General features: G+C 48.4%; 2 protein-coding genes across 2 annotated transcripts; both read left to right on the forward strand.

Annotated features, from left to right (window-relative positions):
- Nucleotides 1-5,673: 5,673 nt before the first annotated feature.
- Nucleotides 5,674-6,350, forward strand: ColSpa_08690 (uncharacterized protein; the record flags this gene model as incomplete). The annotated part of the gene is made up of 2 exons (XM_049274902.1): nucleotides 5,674-6,091; nucleotides 6,148-6,350. The coding sequence occupies 2 exons, from the start codon at nucleotides 5,674-5,676 to the stop codon at nucleotides 6,348-6,350; spliced, it is 621 nt and encodes a 206-aa protein (XP_049130859.1).
- A 13,717-nt stretch (nucleotides 6,351-20,067) lies between these two features.
- ColSpa_08691 (uncharacterized protein) lies at nucleotides 20,068-20,250 on the forward strand (the record flags this gene model as incomplete). The annotated part of the gene is made up of 1 exon (XM_049274903.1): nucleotides 20,068-20,250. One exon carries the CDS (start codon nucleotides 20,068-20,070, stop codon nucleotides 20,248-20,250), a length of 183 nt encoding a protein of 60 aa, XP_049130860.1.
- Nucleotides 20,251-22,561: the final 2,311 nt, after the last annotated feature.

The following is a 22,561-nucleotide window of genomic DNA, read 5'->3' on the forward strand; positions in this document are numbered from 1 at the left end:
TTGCAGAGTTAACGACGGATCTAAAATCAAGCTTAGCAAAACTTACTGTTGGCTGTTGCATTCCCCCTGGACCCCACCTACAAAGGGTTTTTATGCTTCTGAGGATCAAAAAGTTAAGGCTGTTTTACAAAGATGGTTGTCAATGGTCTGACACGGAACTATGCGATGCCGAGACGTGGAACCACATCCGATCCGGCGGCGGTTTCCAGAGAGATATTACATTGAAGCTCACTGTGAATCAGGAGCCAATATGCGTACAGATTGAAAGCCTCTCAGCGAAGAGAGAGGACATATGCAAGTGGGTTATATCCAATCATGCGTGGCCGGCCACAAACATCCAAAGAGTCGAACAATACACATCGCCGCTGCTGTTTCATGGGCAGGGCGCAACGTGTTCCAGCTCAGAAGAAGCTATCAACATAACAGAGATGGCTCTAGTCAATCCGGAGAAATTTCAAAAAGTCGTTGACGTGTTTGCTAGCAATAAATCACCGCTTGGCAAGTCAATAATACCACAGGAAAATCCATCGTTCAAAGCTTATGCAGCGGTTCAGAGTCATACAGTTGATATCCGTAGGAGCGAAGCTGTTCAGGTTGAAGGAATTCAGTTGGGTCGGGTTTCCGAAAGATCCGCACAGCGAGTTTCAAGTTTCTACCAGGGCCATGTAATGCTTGCTGTAGCAATCGACAATCTTTTGAACATTCTGGGTAACATGTGATAGCGACAGACGGTAAATACAAAATAAATCATCCAAAAAGCCAACACCGGGTCCTGCCCAATACATGTACCGAAGTCAAACCCAATAACTTAAAAAGGTCAAAATATGTCTTGAGACCTCGTGACAATCTTGCGCCGACGGTCATCTGCCTCTTGACCTCTCTTCCTTTTCCTTCCCTGCTCAGCAGAGTGATCATAGCGAGTGAACCTTCTGCTCTTTCCCTGCGACACATCTGAAGTGGTCATACTGCCCTTTTCAACAACATGCTGAGTCATAACGTCAGTAAATCTGTCTACTCCCGTATTCTCGACTCTATCTGCGGTGTCTGCTTTGGGGACGCGGCTAGAATCAGCCGAGGCTGTGTTGACGATCGGAGCCGGAGCCTGACAGTTGTTGTTCGTTAGAGATGAAATCAATTCCTCTAATAGGCGTTCTTCTGAACGCCCACTATCAATGGACTGTCTCGGGGGTGTGGCTAAAACGGAAGAAAAGGAGATGTGACTTTCACTTGTGGTCCCTTGAGAAAACGCGGGTGTTTGCCCACCAAGTCGATCGGCAACTGTGTCGAAGTGATCTGGTCCATGAAGATTTTCTTGTTTTATACCCAAGGATCTCAAGAGTTGATGGATAGTCATCCAATCATGGTGGGAAACATAGCTGTGGAGTATGTTGTCGATATCAACAATCACTGCCACTTTCGGCCCGAACATTCGATGCAGCGTGTTCCCCTTCTTGAAAAGTCCTGTGGTACGGATTTTGCAGGCTCGAGAAGTAGAAGACATTATGTTGAAACTCCGTCCAGTTGATTGTTTCCGTAGTTATTTGTGTAGTGGTTGTTGTGGAAAACTGTGTTGAGACAACGGTGCGGGTGCGGGTTCTACCATTTATAGCGAGAAAACGCTCTAGGCGCCGACTATATGGTACCTTATAGATTAAATTTAGAAGTTTTTGCACCGAATCTATTTTAAGTAATATCGTGTACTATTTTGAGGCATTGACTGTGACATGCCTGGTTAAATATTAGGTTCTGCTCTCAGCTTGTTTGGTTGCAAAAGGCTGACTTTTAACAATTCAACATCTGAAAATGGCAGACCTTGAAGGAGGCCAGTGGTACAGCATCGCACTTACTCTTCTTGTTGCGGGAGTTGTGCTACGAAGACACTTTTTCAAACTCCTTCATTCTCTACGGCGTAAGCTCCAGGGCTACTATCCACGTTTCTTCCTTGTGCTTTGTCTTTCAATATTCTTAGCGGGAAACGTTTGCCTTGTCGTTTTCGGCATCGAGAACAACAATGATCGACAAAAAAGAGCAGCTACAGCCGGTGCGCTGGGACTCTGCTTAATACTGGTTCCGGGAAGGACGAACTTCCTTGCGCAAATGGCCGGTGTCTCCTTCAACTCTTACTATTTCGCTCACCACTGGATTGCAATGGTTTCTGGAGCCCAGGGCTTACTACACGCAGGCCTTGTGTGGTCAGTTCGATGGAATTTACAGCAAGTCACGGGATTACTTGTATGAGATTCGAACAATCATTTCCCCTTCAACTGTTAACTAAATGCCCTACAGGTGGTTGTGTTGTTTGTCGTCAATATACTTTCTCACGGCATTTTTTCTCTTTTCTCTCTGCGTAAGCGGTTTTACTCCTCTTACATCGCAATCCATTCTGCCACGGCCCTTCTCGTTTTCGCAACTCTGCTGCTTCACACTCTGTCCTCCTCGATTGATCCCTACAAAATTATATGGACATCTGCCTATACTTTTGTTTGGATCTCGATGTTGTTTCTGCGCATCAAACCAGCATTCGCTAGGGAACGAGGTAGAATTACTGCTATCAGAGAGCTGGATGGCTCGGCAGTAATCAGTGTACGGTTCTCAAAGGAGATTGTGCTGTATCCTGGAGCATACTTCTACTTGTGTCTGCATAACGGTCGCTTTTACCGATTGTTTGGACTTCCAGTCATTGTATACGCCTGGACAATGGCGAACCGTCCATTTCCTGAAGGATTTCGACTCCCACACCAGGACAGATTCATCAAGAACGATACAACGGCTACAGCAGATAAATCGCCGCCAACATCGGAAGCAACTGCACTTACCAAAGAGCCGGAACTGTCTCGAGACACGTCATTAGCACAAAGTTGGGATATAAACTCACCTCGTCTTGCACAGCCAATCAAGGCGTCTCGTATTGTTTTCGGGACTGATCATGGGGTGATTTGGTCTCAGTCAACCAGAAAGTTTTCCTAGATGGCCCCTATGGACATGAGATCCATCTTGAGGCTTTCAGGACAGTAACTCTGATTGCGCAGGGCTGCGGTATCTTTGGTGCTCTTCCCCACGCCATCTTCTTAGCGCAGAGGGCTTTTCACAACCGTGACGAGAGGAACAAAATGAAAAAGGAGAAAACCTCGCTCGCTCAAGGGAATACGGACAGGCTTTATGGCGATATGACTCGAAAGATCAACATATTCTGGATTCTTGAGATTCAAGCACAGGACAAGCTTGCGCTGGATGAGTTTGCCAAGCTGATGTCTCTTGATGATGGCCATGTAGGCGTCAAACAATCTGAGTATGTACTCGACTGACAGTAAACAGGCGCTTCTGCACGTCTATATCATGTATCCAAAGCCAGTCACTGGGTCTGAGGATACACTGAGAATCCCCGATCACGTTCAGTGGCAGAGGTCCTACGGCAGTAGGGAGAACCAGTACAAACTGTTGGGGGAGGTCTTGACTCTGGATTCTTACGGTATCCATGCGTCCGCGATACTTGGTACTGAAACATCATTCATATCAAAGTGCATTACTAACCTTGAATAGTCAGCGGAAATATGAATTTTGTGGGAGAAGTTGAGAGTTTCATCGTGCGTTCAGGGGTTGAAACGAAATTGTTCAGATCGGAATATCCCGAACATATGGACCAGGTGATTGCCCTCAGGCGCACCATGAAGTCAGGGAACAAAGGTGACGACGTAGAGAAGGGCATAGCAGTTCAAACACCGGAGCCTAGGTCTCCTTTAGTAAAGCGTCGAGTCCGACGTGAGGATATCAGACGCATCTAGTAGCTAATAGCTCCGGTACGCTGGTCTGCATGGTTTTGTTGTTTTCTACTTCTGTTTAGTTCATTCGCTAAAAGCAAACTCGACTTCAAATTGCTCTATTCTGAAAGCATGTAGCTACTAGTATCATAAAGTGTTCTTATATGAGAAACCAGAAAAGTGACCTCTACCCCGTTAGTATTTAATACTTCAATGTTCCCAGTGTCTACAATAGTTTACTGTCACAGCTAGTCTAGTCACTGATCAAGTCAACAGCAATGTCTATGGATAGCCGCGGTCCACTTCATAATCGTATTGTGTCTATTACTGGCACTCATCCTGAGTTTTCTCATGAAGCCATAAAGAATATCGTCACTTCGAAAGGGGGGCAGGCAGTGTCCAACAAGCTTCCGGACGATGCATTTTGTTTGATTGCGACCAATGATTCGTTGGCAAACAAGACAGCGCGAGAAGCAAAACAGAAGAAAATTCCGATCGTAAAATTGTCTTGGCTCGTGGGTCTCGATAGCTTAGGAGATCCTGCCAAGCTTCAGGAGCATCTTCTTAAGTTAGGTGAAGAGAGTGTAGAACAAAATGAAGAGCAAGTTCAGCCAAGTACACCTGAAGGACAGGAAGTTCGTATTGAACAGCCAGCAACGCCAGACACTCAAACTGCAAAGGATCGATTTGAAGATGGAGAGGTTTTCGAGTCTGCTGAGAATACGCCCGGAACTCCAAGAAAAAAAAGTTTAATGCAGACGTTGGGAAGCTTTTTTACGCCCTCAAAGCCTTCGCGTTCTGAGGTATCAACTCAAAACAAAGCAGAAGAGGCTGCGGAAACTTCAGCAGCTAGCAATCTATCCGAGAGTGTTCAGAAATCGCCAGGAAATCAGTCTAATGCAACCTTATCTGGACCAGTACAAGATGATGGTATTACTGTATCTAGCAATGATGCGAAAGGTTCAGGACACGATCGTGCACTCACATCCCCTAGCAGTGGCTTTAGGAGTCCACAAGCAAACACATCAGCGCCAGAGAACCCCCGTGCTATCACTATCTCCAGCGATGGCTCTGAGGGTTCACAAGTAAACGCACCAGCACCAGAGAACCCCCGTGCTATTACTATCTCCAGCGATGACTCTCAGAGTCCACAAGCCAACACATCAGAGGACCGTGCTGCCACAACCTCAAGCACCGACTCCGAGAACACGACCATAAAAGCCAAACAACGTCAACCTTACAAGAATGAAGAAAATAAAAGGCTAGGCCGCACTCCTAGTACTCAGCCAGATGGTTCAGATAACTATCAAGCCGCGGGAGTAGGCCAACATTCCACTCCCAAACAAAGCTCACACGAGGCCCCAGAAAACTCCGAGCACGAGGAACACGAACAGAATCGCGAGGATAAAAGTAAAACTCAAAACAGCCAGCGAGACGATGAGCCCAAAGATCGTCATAAGAGTGCTAAGCAACCTGACCCTCGCCCGGCGACTAAGACAGCACCTGTTGAACAACCTCAAGCTCCTACACCTGCTCCTGACTCGAAACCAACACCGAAAAGCCCCCCGTAAAGCAAGAAAGACCAGAGGAAGGAACCCACTTTCGTCCAGCTGGCCAGTGGACTCCTCAAGGTGGTCAATCTCAAAACCGATTCGATGACGTTCCACAGTCTCCTCACTCTAAAGTGCCGCCCACGCCTCAGAGTTCATTCAACCCGTGGACTTGGGCAAGGGATCATACATGTACCAACGATAGCAGCCAGATGGATAGGCATCCCAATTTTTCGAAGTGGGGGGATTTTCCACATCCAGAAACAGGCAGATGGATGGAAATAGACGATGCTGAGGAGATAGGAAAGACGACTTGGGTTTTGAAAAGGGGTATTACCAAGAAAAACCAACTAGCTGTTGAAGCAATGGGAACGAAGGAAGGCCGGGGCAAAGGCTGGATTTTGAGTAAGCCTGCTTATGCTTCCGAAACTAGAGAGTACGAAAGCAACGGCGGACTCAAGTTTGCGTCTGGAGACCTAAAGAAGTTTGCGGGCCTTCAAGGGGTTGCGAGGTGGAAGAATCCTAATCCGTTCGATATCGTGTTCTTTGCAGAAGCGCACGGTCTCAAAAACCGGGGGGATTGTATTGTACTCGTTGACGGACAATGTTTCTCCAAGACGGAGATTGTAAAGACTGGTGGTCAGAAATGGGCCGCGAAGATCGAAGCTTACGACCGCCCAGAAATAAGTGTTCCACAGACGGACGGGTCTGCCAATATATCCGAGCCTGTCAAGCCCATGGCTGCTTTCAGCAAGAATCCACAGCCTACACGAGTATTTCCAGGTCCGTGGCCACAGACGACTCAACCACCCCCAGCCCAACCCTCACAAACACAACAGCCTACGACGAGGCTGTCGCCGGTTTCGTTGCCGCGGACTACTCAACCACCCCCATCCCAACCCTCACAAACACAACAGCCTACGTCGAGGCTGTCGCCGGTTTCGTCGTCGCGGACTACTCAACCACCCCCAGCCCAACCGTCGCAGGCACAACAGCCTACGTCGAGGTTGTCGCCACAACCTGGGCATCCACCTGTCAGTAACCATCAACCAGCACCGTCGTTTATGCCACCACAGGCGTCTTTCCAGGCGCCTCAATGGGGTTTTCCACCCCAAGTGTCTCGTCCCTGGTCAGCTACTCCCACGCCGTGGGATCCGTATTCATCATTTCCGCCAGGTCTAACGCAGCCGTGGCTATACCACCCGTTTTCAGGAAGAGAGCCATCATCTCAGCCAAGCAACTATAGAGACACAACAGAGCCGCCACAGAGACCTCCGGTTTCAGGGTGGCCGCCTCAGTCATGGGCGCAGTACCAACAGCAACCTTCAACCCTGCGAGATCGGGGGGCGGGCAACCTGTCACAACATGGTGAAAGGTGGTTTTGGGAAACCCACGAAATCAGGTTTCTGACTCCAGTAGTTCCTTCGCCCGAAAGAGATGTGAGATATTTAGAAGATACCCAGACCAAGCAGAGTTTCGTTCGCACAGCGAATGGCACGTACTGGTCTGTTCAAAGGTTATCTTGATTATGAAAGCATACGCGTACGGAACTTTGCGCACCTATAAACTGGTTGGCCCAAGTTAGAACAATAAGCAATAGATTGAGATACTTTATTACTAGAATTTTCAGCCGATAGTGTTTCCAAACAGATCAATGTTCTGTATGTCAAAGGGTATGGTATCTAAGATTGACTGATCCCACGAATGGAGGAATAGAGGATATTGCATTGTCTCACACTTTTGCAATAAAACAAGTAGAACCAACCAGTATTTCGATTTGTTGCCCCAGTTTCTTGGCATCTTGTATCCTCGCAAGTATACTGCTTTGTGCATTGGCGTGAAACAAAGAAAGGATTCACCCAAGGGGAACGTGATATCCGAAGTGCAACCGGCCAGTGTGGGACCAGCGAGTTTAGAACACTCCTGAGCCTGTTATCTTAGAACCGTACTATCTGCACAGTTAGCTTGCCGTCCCTGTTCTCTGTAGCCCAGTGACAGCGTGTAGTATGAGGTCGCATGACGCACTGAAACAACTAGCTTCAAAGTATGCTTGATATGCCAAGCCAAGGGATGGAACTACTATTGCGGCAAACAGTGTGCTTGTCAGGGCGCTGACTAAGCTAGTGAAGGGCCTCACACAATGGAAAAACTCAGATAGCGCGCACCTCGGGAGCAGCCCTAACCAGGGGGGGAAGCAGGACACAAAGGGTGGAGGAGGAGCGGGGAAGGAAAGCAGCTTTCGGCTTCACAACAACGATTTTCTACCGATCGTTCGCAGCATCTTCATATCAGTGCTGTAGATGAAAAAGCAAGATGGAACTTCCTGGAATCAGCTTTCTAACTTACGACAGAACATTGTGAGTGAGGCGACTATAAGACCCGATTAACCCTTGACGTTGTGCTCCTTGCCAGTCTTCCCTCAAGTGATTTGAATAACATGGAATGGATACAATGATGCAGAGGATCTCCATCATCGTCACCCCGCCCACCCCCCCTGTAGCATCTCCCACGTCATCACCAACTTCAGATGGCTTCATCCCCGACGGGCAGTGCAAGTAGCCAGTTATCCGGGCAGACATTTGCAAAGTCGGATACGGATCTTGATGCTTGGATATCCAGCTACAGATCTGGCTCGACACTTCACGATGACGAATTCACGGGGTCGGTTTCTGACCCATCCTCACTGCAGAGTCTAGTTGACACCATCTTCCGTGGCGATACGACAGCTGCTTTAGAGTTTATGGAAAGCGGCGTCTCCATATCGGGAGCTGTCATTTCCCAGAAAGTTCTCTCAGAACCAGGGACTGATTTGAACACTCAAATGGACAGAGGAGGTGATTGTGTTTTGCATTTTCTTTTGCGCGCCACCACAGCACAATTTCCTAGCAAGGTGGAAACGGTAAAATTCCTTCTCCACAGGGGTATGAATCCTTTCTTGCAGGGTGCTCTAGGTGACACCGCTCTGCACCTTCTCTCCGGCCCGCCGAGGCTCCCAGACCCATCGGAAGAGGACAGCCACCTTGAATTGATGAAATATCTTCTCTGTAATGACGACGAGATCCTGAAGTTACCAGAGTCTGTCAAGTCACGTTGTGTTCAAGCGGATTATCTCGATCTTCGGAACAGTTACGGGAATACAGCACTGTCCATCGCCGTGTTGTACGGCCATAGCGGCTGCGTGAAGTTACTTCTTGGCAGCGGTGCTAGTCAAGCGGTGCGAGGAGAAGACAACCGAAAGCCATTGTCCTGGGCTATAGAGCGCGGGAACACAGACATCATGAATTCACTCTTAGATCACGGAGCGCGGCTGGATAAAGACATCCTTAGGGAGGTGTATACGTCAGTGATGAAGAAGATTGTACAGGATTTCTGCAACAATTGGACCTTAGATTAGAACTTCATTTATGTCGTCCAGGATACGTCCATAGTCACTCGTTAGACGTACTCATCAACTCAGCACGCTGTTGCTCGTCACCTTCTGCGCCCCCACGCAAGTGGTAGACTTGTGATCGATACATACAAACCATATCGTTGAAAGATGTGTAAGCATGAATTGCATAAGATTTGTGTTTGTATTCGTATATATGTATACCAAATGGCAGGAGACCGTTTGTCACTTGGTCCGTCCCAGTGTTACGTAGCTGCGACGGCGCTGCGTACCCCCAGCGTCGGATGTCCGCTAGCCCTCGAAGCTAGCTACAGTACCAGGTCATTAGTTTTTGCATATATATAGGGACAACCCAATCAACGGGACCCTTTAGCTAAGAGTCACTTCACAGCACCACCACCCTACTGTAGCTTTGTATCATTCGTGATCCCCGAATCGCCCGACCGTGTAAGAATGTGCTGAACAGCGATGCGTGCACACGTTGCGGATGTGCTACGTACCTCCTCTTTATTATGCACAATAAAAGTCCACGTCGATAGTTACGTGACAGCAACTCAGCAGTTATATTTTAATGTACTGGAGGGTTATCAAGGGAGGGAGATGAGTGATATTAAATAGAAGACTGACACGACTCGACAGTGACAGAAGCAGAATATGTTTTGTTTTCTACAAGAGCAACCTAAAATGCTTGTCCGTGTACAAATTCAACTGGTCAAATTCAACTGACTACAATTGCTAACCTGTAGAGCGCTGTGCCGAAGCAGCATACGCTAAGCATCTTTTTGAAAGCTTTGCGGAGTGTACACTCTTGGAAGAGGATACGTTTTGTCCTAAAACAGTGTCAATCATTTCGCACTTTATGTCTGAGTAGATGAACCAACGAGATGGGTGGGAGATCTCCACCCAGAATCATCGGACGAATCAAAAATCAAGTATTTTCCTTCTGTACGGAGAACGAGAAATATCTCCGCACCAAAGTCATGCTGAAAGTCCCGGTGAAACTCGTGTGCCTTTTTAGCAAGGTTCAACTTTCTACGGCGGAGCCTTTCCAGCTGCCGTGCTCTTATCGCAGGATCTGCCCACTTAGATGTCCGCAAGATTATCTTACAGGGTCGTTTGCGAGGATTCTTCAGCTCTTCGGGAGGCGCGTTTATATCATCGGTGTTCGGAGTAGGTTCTCGGCAAGGCTGCTGGTTCACTTGGGTACTCGAATCCATCTTTTCTGAGCTGTATATTGTGAGTAGAAACTTTGCAAATGCCCTGACTGAGAAAGCTTGAACTATTTATTATTGCAGCTTTTGTTATGTTCTTCTCGATGAATCTCTGAAAACAAGAAGTCTGCCGCGTTGTGCTAGTTAGACAGCAGCTTAAAATAGCATGTGCGCCCCTAAAATAACCACGCTATAAGCGCCAACCTTCTTGCAGGGCAAACGGATGTAGATTCACACTTCAAGTATATCTTAACCAGGAACTGCATTTGCGATATTAGTCGTTGCGTTGACAAGTTTCTTCAACAATGAAGATGAACGACTTAGCCAAACGTCAGACAACCTGCCCACAAGAGTCTTCATACTACGTTTGCAGTAGTAATGGCTTTCGTGGATGTTGCTCGACAGACCCTTGCGATCTGCCGGAATGCCCTAATACTCAAACGCATGAGTCCTCTATCTCAGTTTCCACTTCACACTCCTCCTCAGCCACCTCGTCTCTTACGTCATATGCGAATACATATGGGACCCGGACTCGCTTCGAAACGTTTATTGTAGCTACAAATTCTCCGACTACCACCAGCCTGTCCATGCAGAATTTCAACAGCCAAGGCATACCGCATATCCTGATCGCCTTAGTGGTAGGAATTGCTGTTCCTACCTTGGCTCTGGCCTGCTTTCTTTGGCTTCATTCTAGGAAGGGGGGGCCATCAACCTCATCAACAGAAAATAGAATTCAAAGTGGCATTCAATCAGAAACAAACCTTATCCCAGAAAATGGTGAGTAATCATTCCTTGAATCTATTAGCCTCCTAACAACTCAAAGGCCAGCGTTCTAATGATCACGGCTACAACCTGGGCGATATCGGTATCGCCGTTACGACCCCCCTGTCTCTGGCTATACAATCAACGGTAGCGGAACTCCCTGATAAAGAGGTGTCCGTTGAAAATAGTCATGTAGATATGGCCCGTTCGCCTTCTGAAGGACAAGGATATTCTTTGAGAGCAACACTCCACGCAACTCCTCATGACCTACTAGAAAATGAATATGTAACAAGCTGGTCGGAATACAAGTCGTGCAGGCTTGGAAAATGACTATTGCAAGATAATCAAGCACAGTTCAGATATAACTAAAACATGCTTTATGGTCACATGATCTAAATTCTGTCTCTTCACCTAACTACTAAGTATTATGCTCCAGCCGGCAGCCATCCATCCTACCAATAGCCGTAAGTTGTTGGAAAAGGGGCAATTGTGAGGCAATAGGGGAAGGGAGGTCCGGGCCACCACCAGCCACGCCTGGCAAGGTGGGGTTGCCCACTCAGCCACAACGAGGGGCATACCTCCTCCACCTTGCTGCTAGCCAACTAGTTAGACTTCCCTTCTCCGTAGCTAAAAACGGCCAATTGCCGGTATCCAATTGCTTGTGACACGAACAGTTGTCACTATTCAATATGCATTCGAGGGACGTCGCCCAAGTTGCGGGCTTGTTTGTTAGCGACCGAATACAAATACGCCAGTCCCCTCCATAACCGGCTATGTTTCTTAGATCTTCCTCGCCCATTCACACCTAGCGTCACCAGAATGACTCCTGTTGACTCGATGAGAGAAAATGAGAAGCTTTCATACTTCTGCGCTTGGTGCTATAAGATTCTTGATGGGCAAATGCTTTTGCCTTCTTGCTCCTGTGTCGGTATTACATAACCCTAGAGGAGACCCGCGCTCACAATGTTGGCCAGACGATTTGTTCCACATGTTGCAACAACTTCCAAAGATACAATGGAACTGTGGAATTAATCTGTTCGAAGTTCAATCATTACATCCGTGGGCCTCAAAAAGCCCATAAACTATACAGTCTAGACTGTTGTCCTATTTGTCTGGATGTTAGCCAACACAGAAAGCTTGAGGCCGGTCGTTGTGGTAAGTTCGCGTCTTCTGTCCGTTGGACGGCTTTGGACTCAATGTATCAGGTCACGTTCTTCACTCCGACTGCGTACCAAGTTCGGCCTCCAAGTTTATTCGCAACTGCCCCGTTTGTAAACAAGAAGGGGAACGACGTCGGGTGGTCCTGACTAGTCTTCTCATGAGTTCTGACAAGAGCCTCTCCGTGAGCAGTGTAGAGAATAGCGAGCAGCGGTGGATAGCACAGCGCGAGGCACAACGTCTAAGATTACGAACTCTGTTAGAGAAAGAATACAGAGAAGAAAGAGAGTTGCGCAGACAGTTCCAAACTTGGTGGACGTCAGGGTCCGAGAACGAAGCTAGAATAGCATAGTGTAGATGTTCCTGGCTCCTATTGATTCTTTCTTGACTATTGAACACCTGAGTGATGTGCAACTTTACCTTTAGTCTATTTGCACGGTTCATACTGTAAAATAGAATCCAGGCAAGCCACAGTTTCATCCATTATTGTACCACTCACCCAGAGCGTTTTCATGGGCCCTCTGGTCAACCATGCATTGAGATATCATGTGTCTGAAGAAGCCGAGGGTCAATCACAAATGTGTCGAGTTCACTTGGGGGCGTCGAGGCTCTAGTGAATACTGTACAAGCTGTCTCGGTAGTGTCAAATGACGCCAAAGACACAGAGGTTGGAGGTGAAAGGCTATACTTTCTCCTCTTCCTAGGGCGGCAGTCAGGCTCTTCGCCTGACAGATCGAGATAACGTTTCAAGCTGAGCCTTTCGAGCTCGCTAGTTTCGCGCTGCGACTCATCATGACCAGGTTTTCCCTCGGCGTGTTCGATCCTGCCCATGACGAACTCATCTCGGGATTGATGCTCTGTGGCCACGTGACAAAACCAGTCTCCCATGCTGGTGACCAAGATAGTACGATCTTTGTTGAGACATGCCGGGCACTCAAACGGCTCTTCGAATAGGCGCTGCTTGCGCAGGTGAAAGTGTATAAAATGGTCCATGACGCGGCTGTGTGTGAACTCTTCGGTGCAGATCAAGCATGTTGTGCGCTTGTCAACAGGTTTGTTTTCGATGCTCGTCGGCTTGTGATTCCATTTGACATGGCTTGTCCAATCCTTCCGGTCTGCCACCTGGTTTTGCATTCCCTGACGGAAGCATTCTGGACACAAGAATGGCTTTTTAAAAAAGCCAACTTTGTCATGGACCAAACGGATATGTTTTGTCAGGTTGTGCCCGCCGGAAACCCATGCACTGCAAATTAAGCAGCGAGACGCTTGCGATTTAGGTGATTCCCGGTTGCGAGAAAAGTTCGGTGCATTGTCTTCCCCATGGCATCTGGCCACATGACTACTCCAGCCCTGGCGGTCTTGGACGGTGTGGTTTTTGCCCGCCTTCGTGCACTCCGGGCAAGCAAACGGCTTTTGGAACTGGTTTCGGTGGGTAGTGTCACAATGTCTCGTCAGGTTGCTGCGCCTGGCAAAACGGTGACCGCAGAGAAGACATTGCGCTTGCCTCTCTGTCTCTCGATGGCCTTGTTTTCCACGCACATGAGGTCCTCCTATTGGTGACAGAAGAATCGGCTCATCAAAGACATTTCTGTTGGCCAGATACGCCATGAGGCTATCCACGTATACGGTCGAATCGGGCTGTGTATCGCTAGCCCTTCCCTGTAAGTATCGTCCGATCTTGACTGCAGCTGCCAGAGAGTACCGAGACTGAGATGTTTTCCGGCGAGGATTGGTGGAAGGTATGGGGGCTACCGAAGTGGAAATGCCTCGAGCTCTTAATCGGTCGACCCTTTCAAAGTATGCACGCCTACGAACATTCACCGCCAAGGCCGAGAGCGCGTTGACCCTATCCCAGACCTTAGCGCCAGCCCGTTTGGCCGCAGAGCTGCCCGATCCATGTTGTACGATGGCTTCTCTGTGCTGTTCTCGTAGAAGGGACACATCTTTCCGCTTCTCAAATCCCGCGAGATCTCCTGCAGTCGGATACAGTGGGGCCTGATCATCCCTCTTGTAGGTAGACTGGCGCAGGAACTGGTTGAGCTCGTCCTTTCGCCCGGCAAGGTCTCCGAAGGCTAGACGCGCCAGATCTTCGCTAACATGTCTGGGCTGATAGCTCTTTGCGCGCACAGCGGGGGTATTAGATGAGATGTAACTTTGCAAAGCGGGCGTCAGCGGACCTAAGTTCATTCGTCAGCACGTTGCGATATGTACATGTTGCCGTCTCCAGTACAACATCGGCACTGTCCTAGGTCGCAAGTCTCTTACCGTCAAGTCTGCAGTTGGTACCGACGCGCATGGAATAGGGTCGAAATGGGCTGCGGCACCCCATGACAAACAGGATTCGATGCCAAATACGCCAAAAGGTGTAATACTTAATGGGGATGATGGGCTTCTTCGCCATGCCCTCCTTCCAGCGTAGAGGAACATAATCGACGTTCTCCAATTTCGGTTGCTTCAGCAAGGCCTCGAACGAGTCAAACCCGGCTTCGAATGCCCCGGCTTGCAGTGCGCAAGCAATCAGCGAGCGAAGGAGACATATTTTCTCGCAGGGGACGCAGGTGACTGTAAAGGACATACTATGATTGTCAGTAATATTCAGCAAGCAACTAGGACTCACATACATTTGGTCTTGGCTTTTCTGGGCCCTCTTGCTCGGTCGCTTATTCTGCTGGACGGTGATCTCCGCAATGAGCGTCGTTCGTTCGTGGTTCTCAGGATCCCTGACAACAGCGACCTCAACATTCTGGTAACAGAATTCCATCAATGAGCCCGAACGCCACCCGCCCATGCTATCAAGGATAATGGCTTGTTGCATGGCCAGTCGGGTCGAGGGGTCGCATAAGATGTCTTCCGCGCGGGTCCAAAGAATGTCTAGCATCAGTAAGATGTCGTGGATTGTTGCCTCAACTTTCACAAAGGTTTGCTCGCGAAGTAAATCGTACTTGTCTGCCATGTCTCCCTCAATCCACTAGAAAACCACAAGTCAGTAGATGCGCCTGGGACTGGGATACCACGACGTGAGCCATACCCTACGGATCTTCAAGCCAGGCCCTTCGGCAATTCCATCCTCTTTCTTCTTGTACGCGAGCCTCCAAAGAGACGTGTTTTCGCTATCCTTGAACCTCATCCTCTGGAGCACTTCCCTTTCGGCAGCGCCCACCAGAAGTTCCCAATATTGCATAACGCTGTTGACGGACGTCACAGTCCGTACATTTTCCATCTCTTTTGGCCCAAGGCTAAGTCGAGGCTTGACAGAACGCTCGACGTAGTTCTCGAGGAAAGCTTGGCATGTGCTTTCCGCCTCTCTCAACTGGCGGCACAGGTCGAGTATAACCTGGTTCGGGTCTTTGCACGCGTTCCGCGATACGTAACTACGAATGAAGGGCCACTGTTAGTTAACCTTTTCGTCCTCCAAGTCACAGAATAATGCAGTGCACACTAAGAGAACCTACCCTTTCCACGCTTCCCAGACGGATATCTGTGCTTCCTTGGTTTTCTTAGCAGGTTCTCGGAGGTCGGGCAGCTGCTCCTGCATGAAACCTTCCATTTTCTCTTGGAAACGCCTCTGCTCAGATTCCGGGTCGTCTGGCAAAATCTCGTACTCTTCGGTCTTTTCTGTTGAAAATTCTTGGACAAGGTTGCTCAGGGGTTCGTCGTAAAAGTCCATGGCCCAGCCAGCCTCTGCATCGTATCCGTAGAAGCACTCTGCTTCGTTGCTATTCACCGAGTCAAGCATCTCGCCGTGCTGAGTGATGCAAGCCATGATCCTGATGGGTTATCTTGGCTTTGCGTAAGGGACAGATGGTAACGTCTAGATTCAGGGAATGGCGGGTGGGCAGAAGAGCGGGCGGCGTCTGGCATTTAAGAGGTCATCCGCTTATAGCGCGAATGGGACTCTTTTCTGTTTACCATGCCGGCACTCCATGGCACAGCACTGTCCCAACGGGGGAAAGGACATGCCGGGCGGTTAGATGGGGTGGGTGTGGCACATCGTGCAGGCAAGTCGAACGATACAAGAAACGACATTCTGCTCAAGGGAAAGGAGATCCCGCCGAGAACAGGGGAGGTGTGAGAGGAAGAGAAAGGCGACGAAGAGCAAGGGGAGAAAAGAGAGGGGGGTGGCGGCGTGGTGTCGAGAGAGGGCAGGAAGTTGCGGTCGTTTTTGTAAAAAGAGAACGAGCAAACGGTCGGCGCCATACGGCCGTCCGGCCGGCCGATCGAAACGGCCAACGGCTTAGTCAGCAGGGGATCCCGCTCTTCTAGACAAGCCTCCCCTCACTGGCTTATCTATGGGAGAGCGGACGGGATCCCGAGTTCTCCAGTGGGTATGGTCGTATGTGCCAGAAAACTGGCTTAGAGTTGATTATATAGCGAATCCGCAAGACATAGCGCAGTGATTCTTCCATTATCCTGAAACCACCACACTCGCAGGAAAGCTGCACAATGACGTCTTGTCTAAAATAGCACCGGCTATTGAAACGAAAAGTATATCTGCAAGCTTTGAAGAGATGAACACAGCTGCCTCGGCCTGCGAAAGTGTGTTGGAGAATTCAAGGCACAACTCGAGCCGGGCAGGACTCGGCTTACACACCTCCCACTCGATACGACTTTCCTTCTTTGTTTACTCATTATATAACTAGAAGAGCGAAACTGAATGAAAGGGCTTGCCGATCTCTAGCCAGTAATTTTGTACTTGACCTACCTATTGATAATGGGACAAGTCGGGCATAATGCCAACAACGTGATCCCCAAGGTTATCCCAGCAAACACGCTATGTATACTTAGAATTTACCCTCATGCTAAATGCTACGTTGGTCATAAGAGAGAGAGAAACAAGATAGACACACACAAAAGAGACCTGCGGGTCAGCGCTAGCACGACGACGTGGTTCAACGCCGAGGTGGATGAAAGTTATTGAACAAAGCCAGGATGGTTCCTCCGCCGCCACACGGGACAACGTTGACGAGTAACAGTTCTTCTTTCCTCAGCCCGGTGGCCTGCTTCGCCCAGTTGCGTTTGCGGGTAACCGAGCCGAGGTCGGTGGTTGCTCACTCACCGGCGGCCCGTCTCCGTGGCACGGTCAAGGCCGCGTAGCTGTCTTTGAGTGTCCATGTCCAACTCTATGAGACTCTTGACTCTGAGGCTGAGCTGGGCAATTCCAGATAACATGAAGGGGTACAAAGGGGGGAGATGGAATCCGGCAATGCAAGTAATTACCTTCGAGAGGAAGTCGGCATAAATGGCAAGCGTTATATCGATGAATGTGCAGGGAACGCGTGACAACGGTCCAGGTGTCATCTACTCCCTTTCCTTCTACATACACGCCTTCAACAGATTCACAATAAGTGACAGGTGTGAAGAAAATCCACGACAGTTGCCTTTGAGTTTATCGACCTTATGTTTGCAGTCCACGTTGCTAGGGCTAAGTTGAAGGGAGTCCCGGGTCCAACTAGTCCCGGCTAGAAGTAGATCGAGAGACTCCCCCAAGAAGCAGTCTTGGCTTCGGCCCAGATTTGACATTACCCATCGACACTGCGAGAATAATCCGACAATCCCCCGGCTCACAAGCATAGTGGAAAGGCAATCTGACCTCAGTAACCTATCGACGATTGTGTTGCCGAGTATATGTCACCGAGAATAAGCTAATAGAAAGACACTTAATCAAATCGATCGATCGCTTATCGTATTAAACTGTTCAGGAGTGCTGGTCAATAGTCTATGTGTACTTTTCACCGCGGTCTGCCTACCTTGGGACCCGGATCCCTTCACTTTTACGTAAATATTCAGACCTTCGTCTTTGAACGGGCGTATGTGTCCTGTGGCAGCCGAATACTAGTAAAAAATGCACTGCTGTTTTAGTCGCCAGTCACTCAAGCCACAACCATTCGTGTTTATTAGAATCTAAGCCTGCAAACTTTTTGTTATAACACGGCCAAGGTATATATTCTTGTCACAGTATTGCAGCGTCATATATTAAAGTAATGGGAACTTTGGTACTTCAGTGAAATTGGAAGACAACAGTAATATATATACTCGCCTTCGTAAACCTAATGGTAAACATGTATTCCATAATAAGCTGCTAAAAGCCGTTGCCTTGCATACAGACATTATGGCTTTTATTGAAGCTGCGATCACATCATGTGCCTTTTGAACTAAGACCTTCTGGCCGGTGTTAACGGACCGTGAGAGTACGGTGTTGCTGTTGCGGCTGCTGCTGTTGAACTTTACCGTTACCGGTTTTGAAGACCCGGCATCGAATATTCTGCCCGTGTATATCAGCCGGAAAGACGCAAGTGTTTACTCCATTTCTGACAGCTGCACAGGAAAGCCTTTTTATCATCTGACAATGGTAAAAATACTAAACTAGACTCTGGGTGACAGTCACTCTCTCATGAATGTGGCGGCGAAAAGAGAGCATCTTATCAACAGACCTCTAACCTTTGGACGGGCTTAGTTGAAGGCTTAATTTTGAGATCCCCTATTGCAACACTAGGTAGATACCTTTCATTATGCTTTTAGTTCTACTTGGTTTGCCATAATATGCCGACAGTCGCCTCACGCGTCCTTAAGCCTACCTTGCAATCGAATTTGCTCCAAAAGGTTCGATCTCACTTTGTCTTGCAACAGGCTCACTCGAAATTTCGTACCTCGCATTCCCAGTAACAGGCTCGTCCAACAGTTCGTATCTTGCATTCCCGGAGCCATCTGCTTCAGAACGCTGCTGGTTATGATAGGGCATCTCATGCTTCGACTCGAATATGACGGCGTCTCTTACTACTGGAGTTGTTTCGGGATATTCCGCGACTGTCTTTTTCTTCAGCAGACGACTCCAGGCGATCCATCCCACAATACAAACGACAATCAACGTTCCCAAGGCGGCGCCGACTGCAATACCAGCTACTTTAGCGCTTGAAAACCCTGTTCCTTTACTTCTTGAGTCAGGTGAAAGATCAAGGGTAGTCGTCGATGTTGGTGCTGCTGAAGCTGAAGTATTGGTGATATTAAAGTAGTGACATGCAGTAGCCGCCGCCTTTGTAACGCCATGTTCATACATTTGAATAAAGTACACAGGAGTCAAGGTACTGTCAAAACCTGAGGAGAAGCCTTGGTAGCTCACTTCCCAGACCATAGTTGTTTGAGTTCTGTTTACTATAAGAAGGTTCTAACATAAGCTTAAGACTTGATTCATATGACTAGGCGTACTGACAAGTGATGGTGGCTGAAGTCTGCTTTCCGATGTTGAAGGCATCATTCCATAGGATCAAATCAACCGCAGCAAAGTCCGTTTCCCATTGTAGATCAAGTTGTTGACCAAGCTTATAAGTGGGGTTATCTCGATAATCGCTTTGTGGACCACGACCGGGTGGTCGGAGAAATAAGTTTTCAGAAAGGGTGCCGCGAACCGCTAAGAGATTAAGGCATCCCATTCGGAAGAAACGCATTGTTACCGCGCTAGTGAATTAGATGCTCTTGAGAAAAGCCGCCGACTAAATTTTGATAGTGTTGTGACGAAGCACGAAAGGCAGAAAAAGGTACGAAAATGAACAACAGAATACAGTAGGCCGAAGGGATTGATATGTAAGCTTGGCTTAGACTTTAAGGGAAGAACGCGGAACCGACGGATATATTGAGCCTCTATCGGTCTGGGATTAATTTCTTTCGATACAGTTTTGGACCCAGACTCATGCATTTTCGTCCATCGGGGGTTATGTCCGTCCTACCAGCTTATCTTGAGAACCTGGGTATTGTCAATCCCGGTAAACTTGGTGTCGAGCCCCGGTACTAACGGGCTGCACAATCGGCAAGATATCCGGTTTGCGCAATGTAGCTTGACTTGGCATCAAGCGAAGTGCCCCGCCGGAATTGCGGATGCGGCTCAGCTTACACACTCAGTATGATTGCTTACATGTTGGATGCTGCCTTGTTCACCGACTGGACCCCATGCCCCATCCTCCCCCGGCACGTATGGGGCGCTCATTTGAGAAGTAGGCCCGCGGCAACATACCCCTCTGTCATCTCTAATCTGCGAAGTACTTTTGTTCTAAGCCAATGAGGTGTGGAGGTATCTCCGCGTGATGTGGCTCACAAAACCGGGTTGCTCAGTCAAGTCGTAAAATTGGGATTCCTGACCTGAATCGCCTTAGACACCGAGCTAAATATTCAATCACCAAAAGTACCGTACTTGTCAAGCGCCACCAGCTGTAAATCTTAGTACCACCATCGTCTCAGCCTCTGTAGCTATGGAGATCCCAGCCAACATCAACGAGTTCGATATGACTCTGGTCACCAAGAAGACTTACGCTACGGAGGACGTCTGGAGTTCCCACCGCTCGATGATAACCAGACTGTATCGAGATGAGGGGAAGTCTTTGAGGCAAATTAAACAAATCATGGAACGCGACCATAGCCTCTACGCTACGTAAGTCTCGCCTGTTAACACTAAGTAGATGTTTGGTGGCTGACGACATGAACAGCGAGAGAATGTTTAAGACTCGAATTAAGAGATGGGGAATCGACAAGAAGTTTAAGGAAGCTGAGGTCTTACGCATGCTTCAGCTCAGTCAGGAACGTAAAGCGATAGGGAAGAAATCAGAATTCTTTATTCGCAACCAGCGAATTGATTCTGAAAAGTTGACGCGCTATCTAAACCGGCGCCCCGACTTGCGTAATAAACTCTACTTCCACTCCTCACAACAACAACCAATGGAAGCGCACATGGACATCATCTGCCGAACACCCTCACCAGCCCTTGACACGTCTCCTCTTCTGATAGGATCTCCTGAGGTACGGCTTCCTGAAGAAATGTTACGAATCTTCAGGGGCTACTTCGAGGGGGGACTCGGAAGCGGGGGGACCATCAAAGAAGATGAAATACACGGTTTCGACGGAGAATTTCGTCAGCTGCGTATTGTGAAGTTACGTACCGATATGGATAACGCAATAACACTACTATGGGCAAACAAGTTCGAGGCTGCATTCCGCGCTCTAAACGACAGCCTTGACTCCTTGGAACAATCAATTCAAGACCAAGATCCGCTCTTGTTTTACATCTTGTCCTACCGCACCTTACAGCTAAGAGGCAAAGTAGCTGATTCAGTCATCATCTTTATTTACAAAATGCATACAACAGTTTTAGGACATCAACACCCCCTCACTCTTGTGTGGGGCAGATTTAGATGTCTTTCACCAGAGCTTCGTACAAGGGTTCTCGGTATAATGGCTGCTAGTTGCGTCCAGCTTCTTGGAGGCCAACTAGGAATCTTGAACCGGGTGGTGGCATTGGCTCTTGGCTCAACATCAAATGTTCTTTCCAGCCCAGGTGGGGCAGACGGGAACCATTTTCATAAGCTTCTGTCTACATATACTTCAGCTGCTGAAACATACTTCACAAACGGAGACCACCAAAGTTCTTGTGAATGTCTTTTGGTGATAGCTGGAGCCCAGTTGTGGGGACAGCAGTATAACCAAGCGAAAGACACATTAGCCCAGGCGTTCTCTCTTCTTCAAAGCAGTAACAAAGGTCCTGGGAGTCCGTGGCTTCAATTAGAGCTCTCGTACTACGAAGTCATGGCTCGTCTTTTCTACCAGACTGGCCTAATTGACCAGGCCTTTGAATATGGGTGTAAAGCATACAACCATGCAGAGGAGCATTTTCAGTCAAAGAAGGCACAATCACTGAGGGCCATTCGAAACCTCATCGATCTTTGCCGTCAGACTGGACGTGGGAGGGAAGCAGACGAATGGTGCGACACTCTGCTTGCAAAGATGTCAAACAATGGGGAGATGTGAAGTAGAAGTTTCAGGTAATTAGCGACTAACAGATGAGGGGTTAAATTGAGTACATTGATGAGCTCGATGAGTAATTTTGGACGTATTCTTCTATCCATATAGTGAATAGATGATTCCCTATCTAGTGATAACGTCAGCAGGCATGGTCATGCCTTTGTGAAATCACATACTTGATATGTGTCGTGAAGCATGGCCGCTTCAGTGTGGCGTCTGTGGCTGTTGTGACTACAGGCACCTCCCCATCTCATTGGCCTAGAACAAAAAGACTTCGCAGGTTAGAGGTGATGGGGGGGTGGGTGGTCGAATGGGCATTTTGGGCATGTTCACAACACTGCCCCTTGCTCGTGTCCCCCTTGTTTCTGTATTTGGCGGATATCTGGACGGTGGTGTGGGACTTGATCCTGATCAATCCATGGACTCAACGACAAGGGCGAATAGGTGGAATTGGTATCACCCGATCACATTGCTCAGATTCTAGAATCACTTAGTGTGCTGGAAAAGTGACTGAACATGTCAAGACCCTCTATCCAGAGATAACGAAAGCAGGCCGAAACATGCTTTTGTATAAGTATATGTTGGGTAGGCAAATTCCAACTTGTTGTAATGATAGTTTGTTATTGCTGTACCAGCCTATCGTGCTATGTTAGGCCTGGCACTATAAATGGGACTAACCTATATCACCCTGCAAGTTGCAGTATCCGACATTCGCCCAGACTCTGTCCCACTTTCGCCTGGGCTGGGCTGCCGCATTGCCTCCTTCGACGCTTATAAGCCGCGATCACAAAAAGTTACCGAGACGACATCCAAAACCTCTTTTAGAAACAACTCTGAATACCGTGTGATGTTTATGGGCTAAAAATAGTGACAAGTATAGCACCGCGCCCGCACAAGCTCTAGAGTTGGGGTCCAAGGATTGTGATCCTAGTCGATAGACACCGTGAAGCG

This window comes from Colletotrichum spaethianum (assembly GCF_022836535.1).
Source record: "Colletotrichum spaethianum MAFF 239500 DNA, contig24, whole genome shotgun sequence".
Lineage (NCBI taxonomy): Eukaryota > Fungi > Ascomycota > Sordariomycetes > Glomerellales > Glomerellaceae > Colletotrichum > Colletotrichum spaethianum.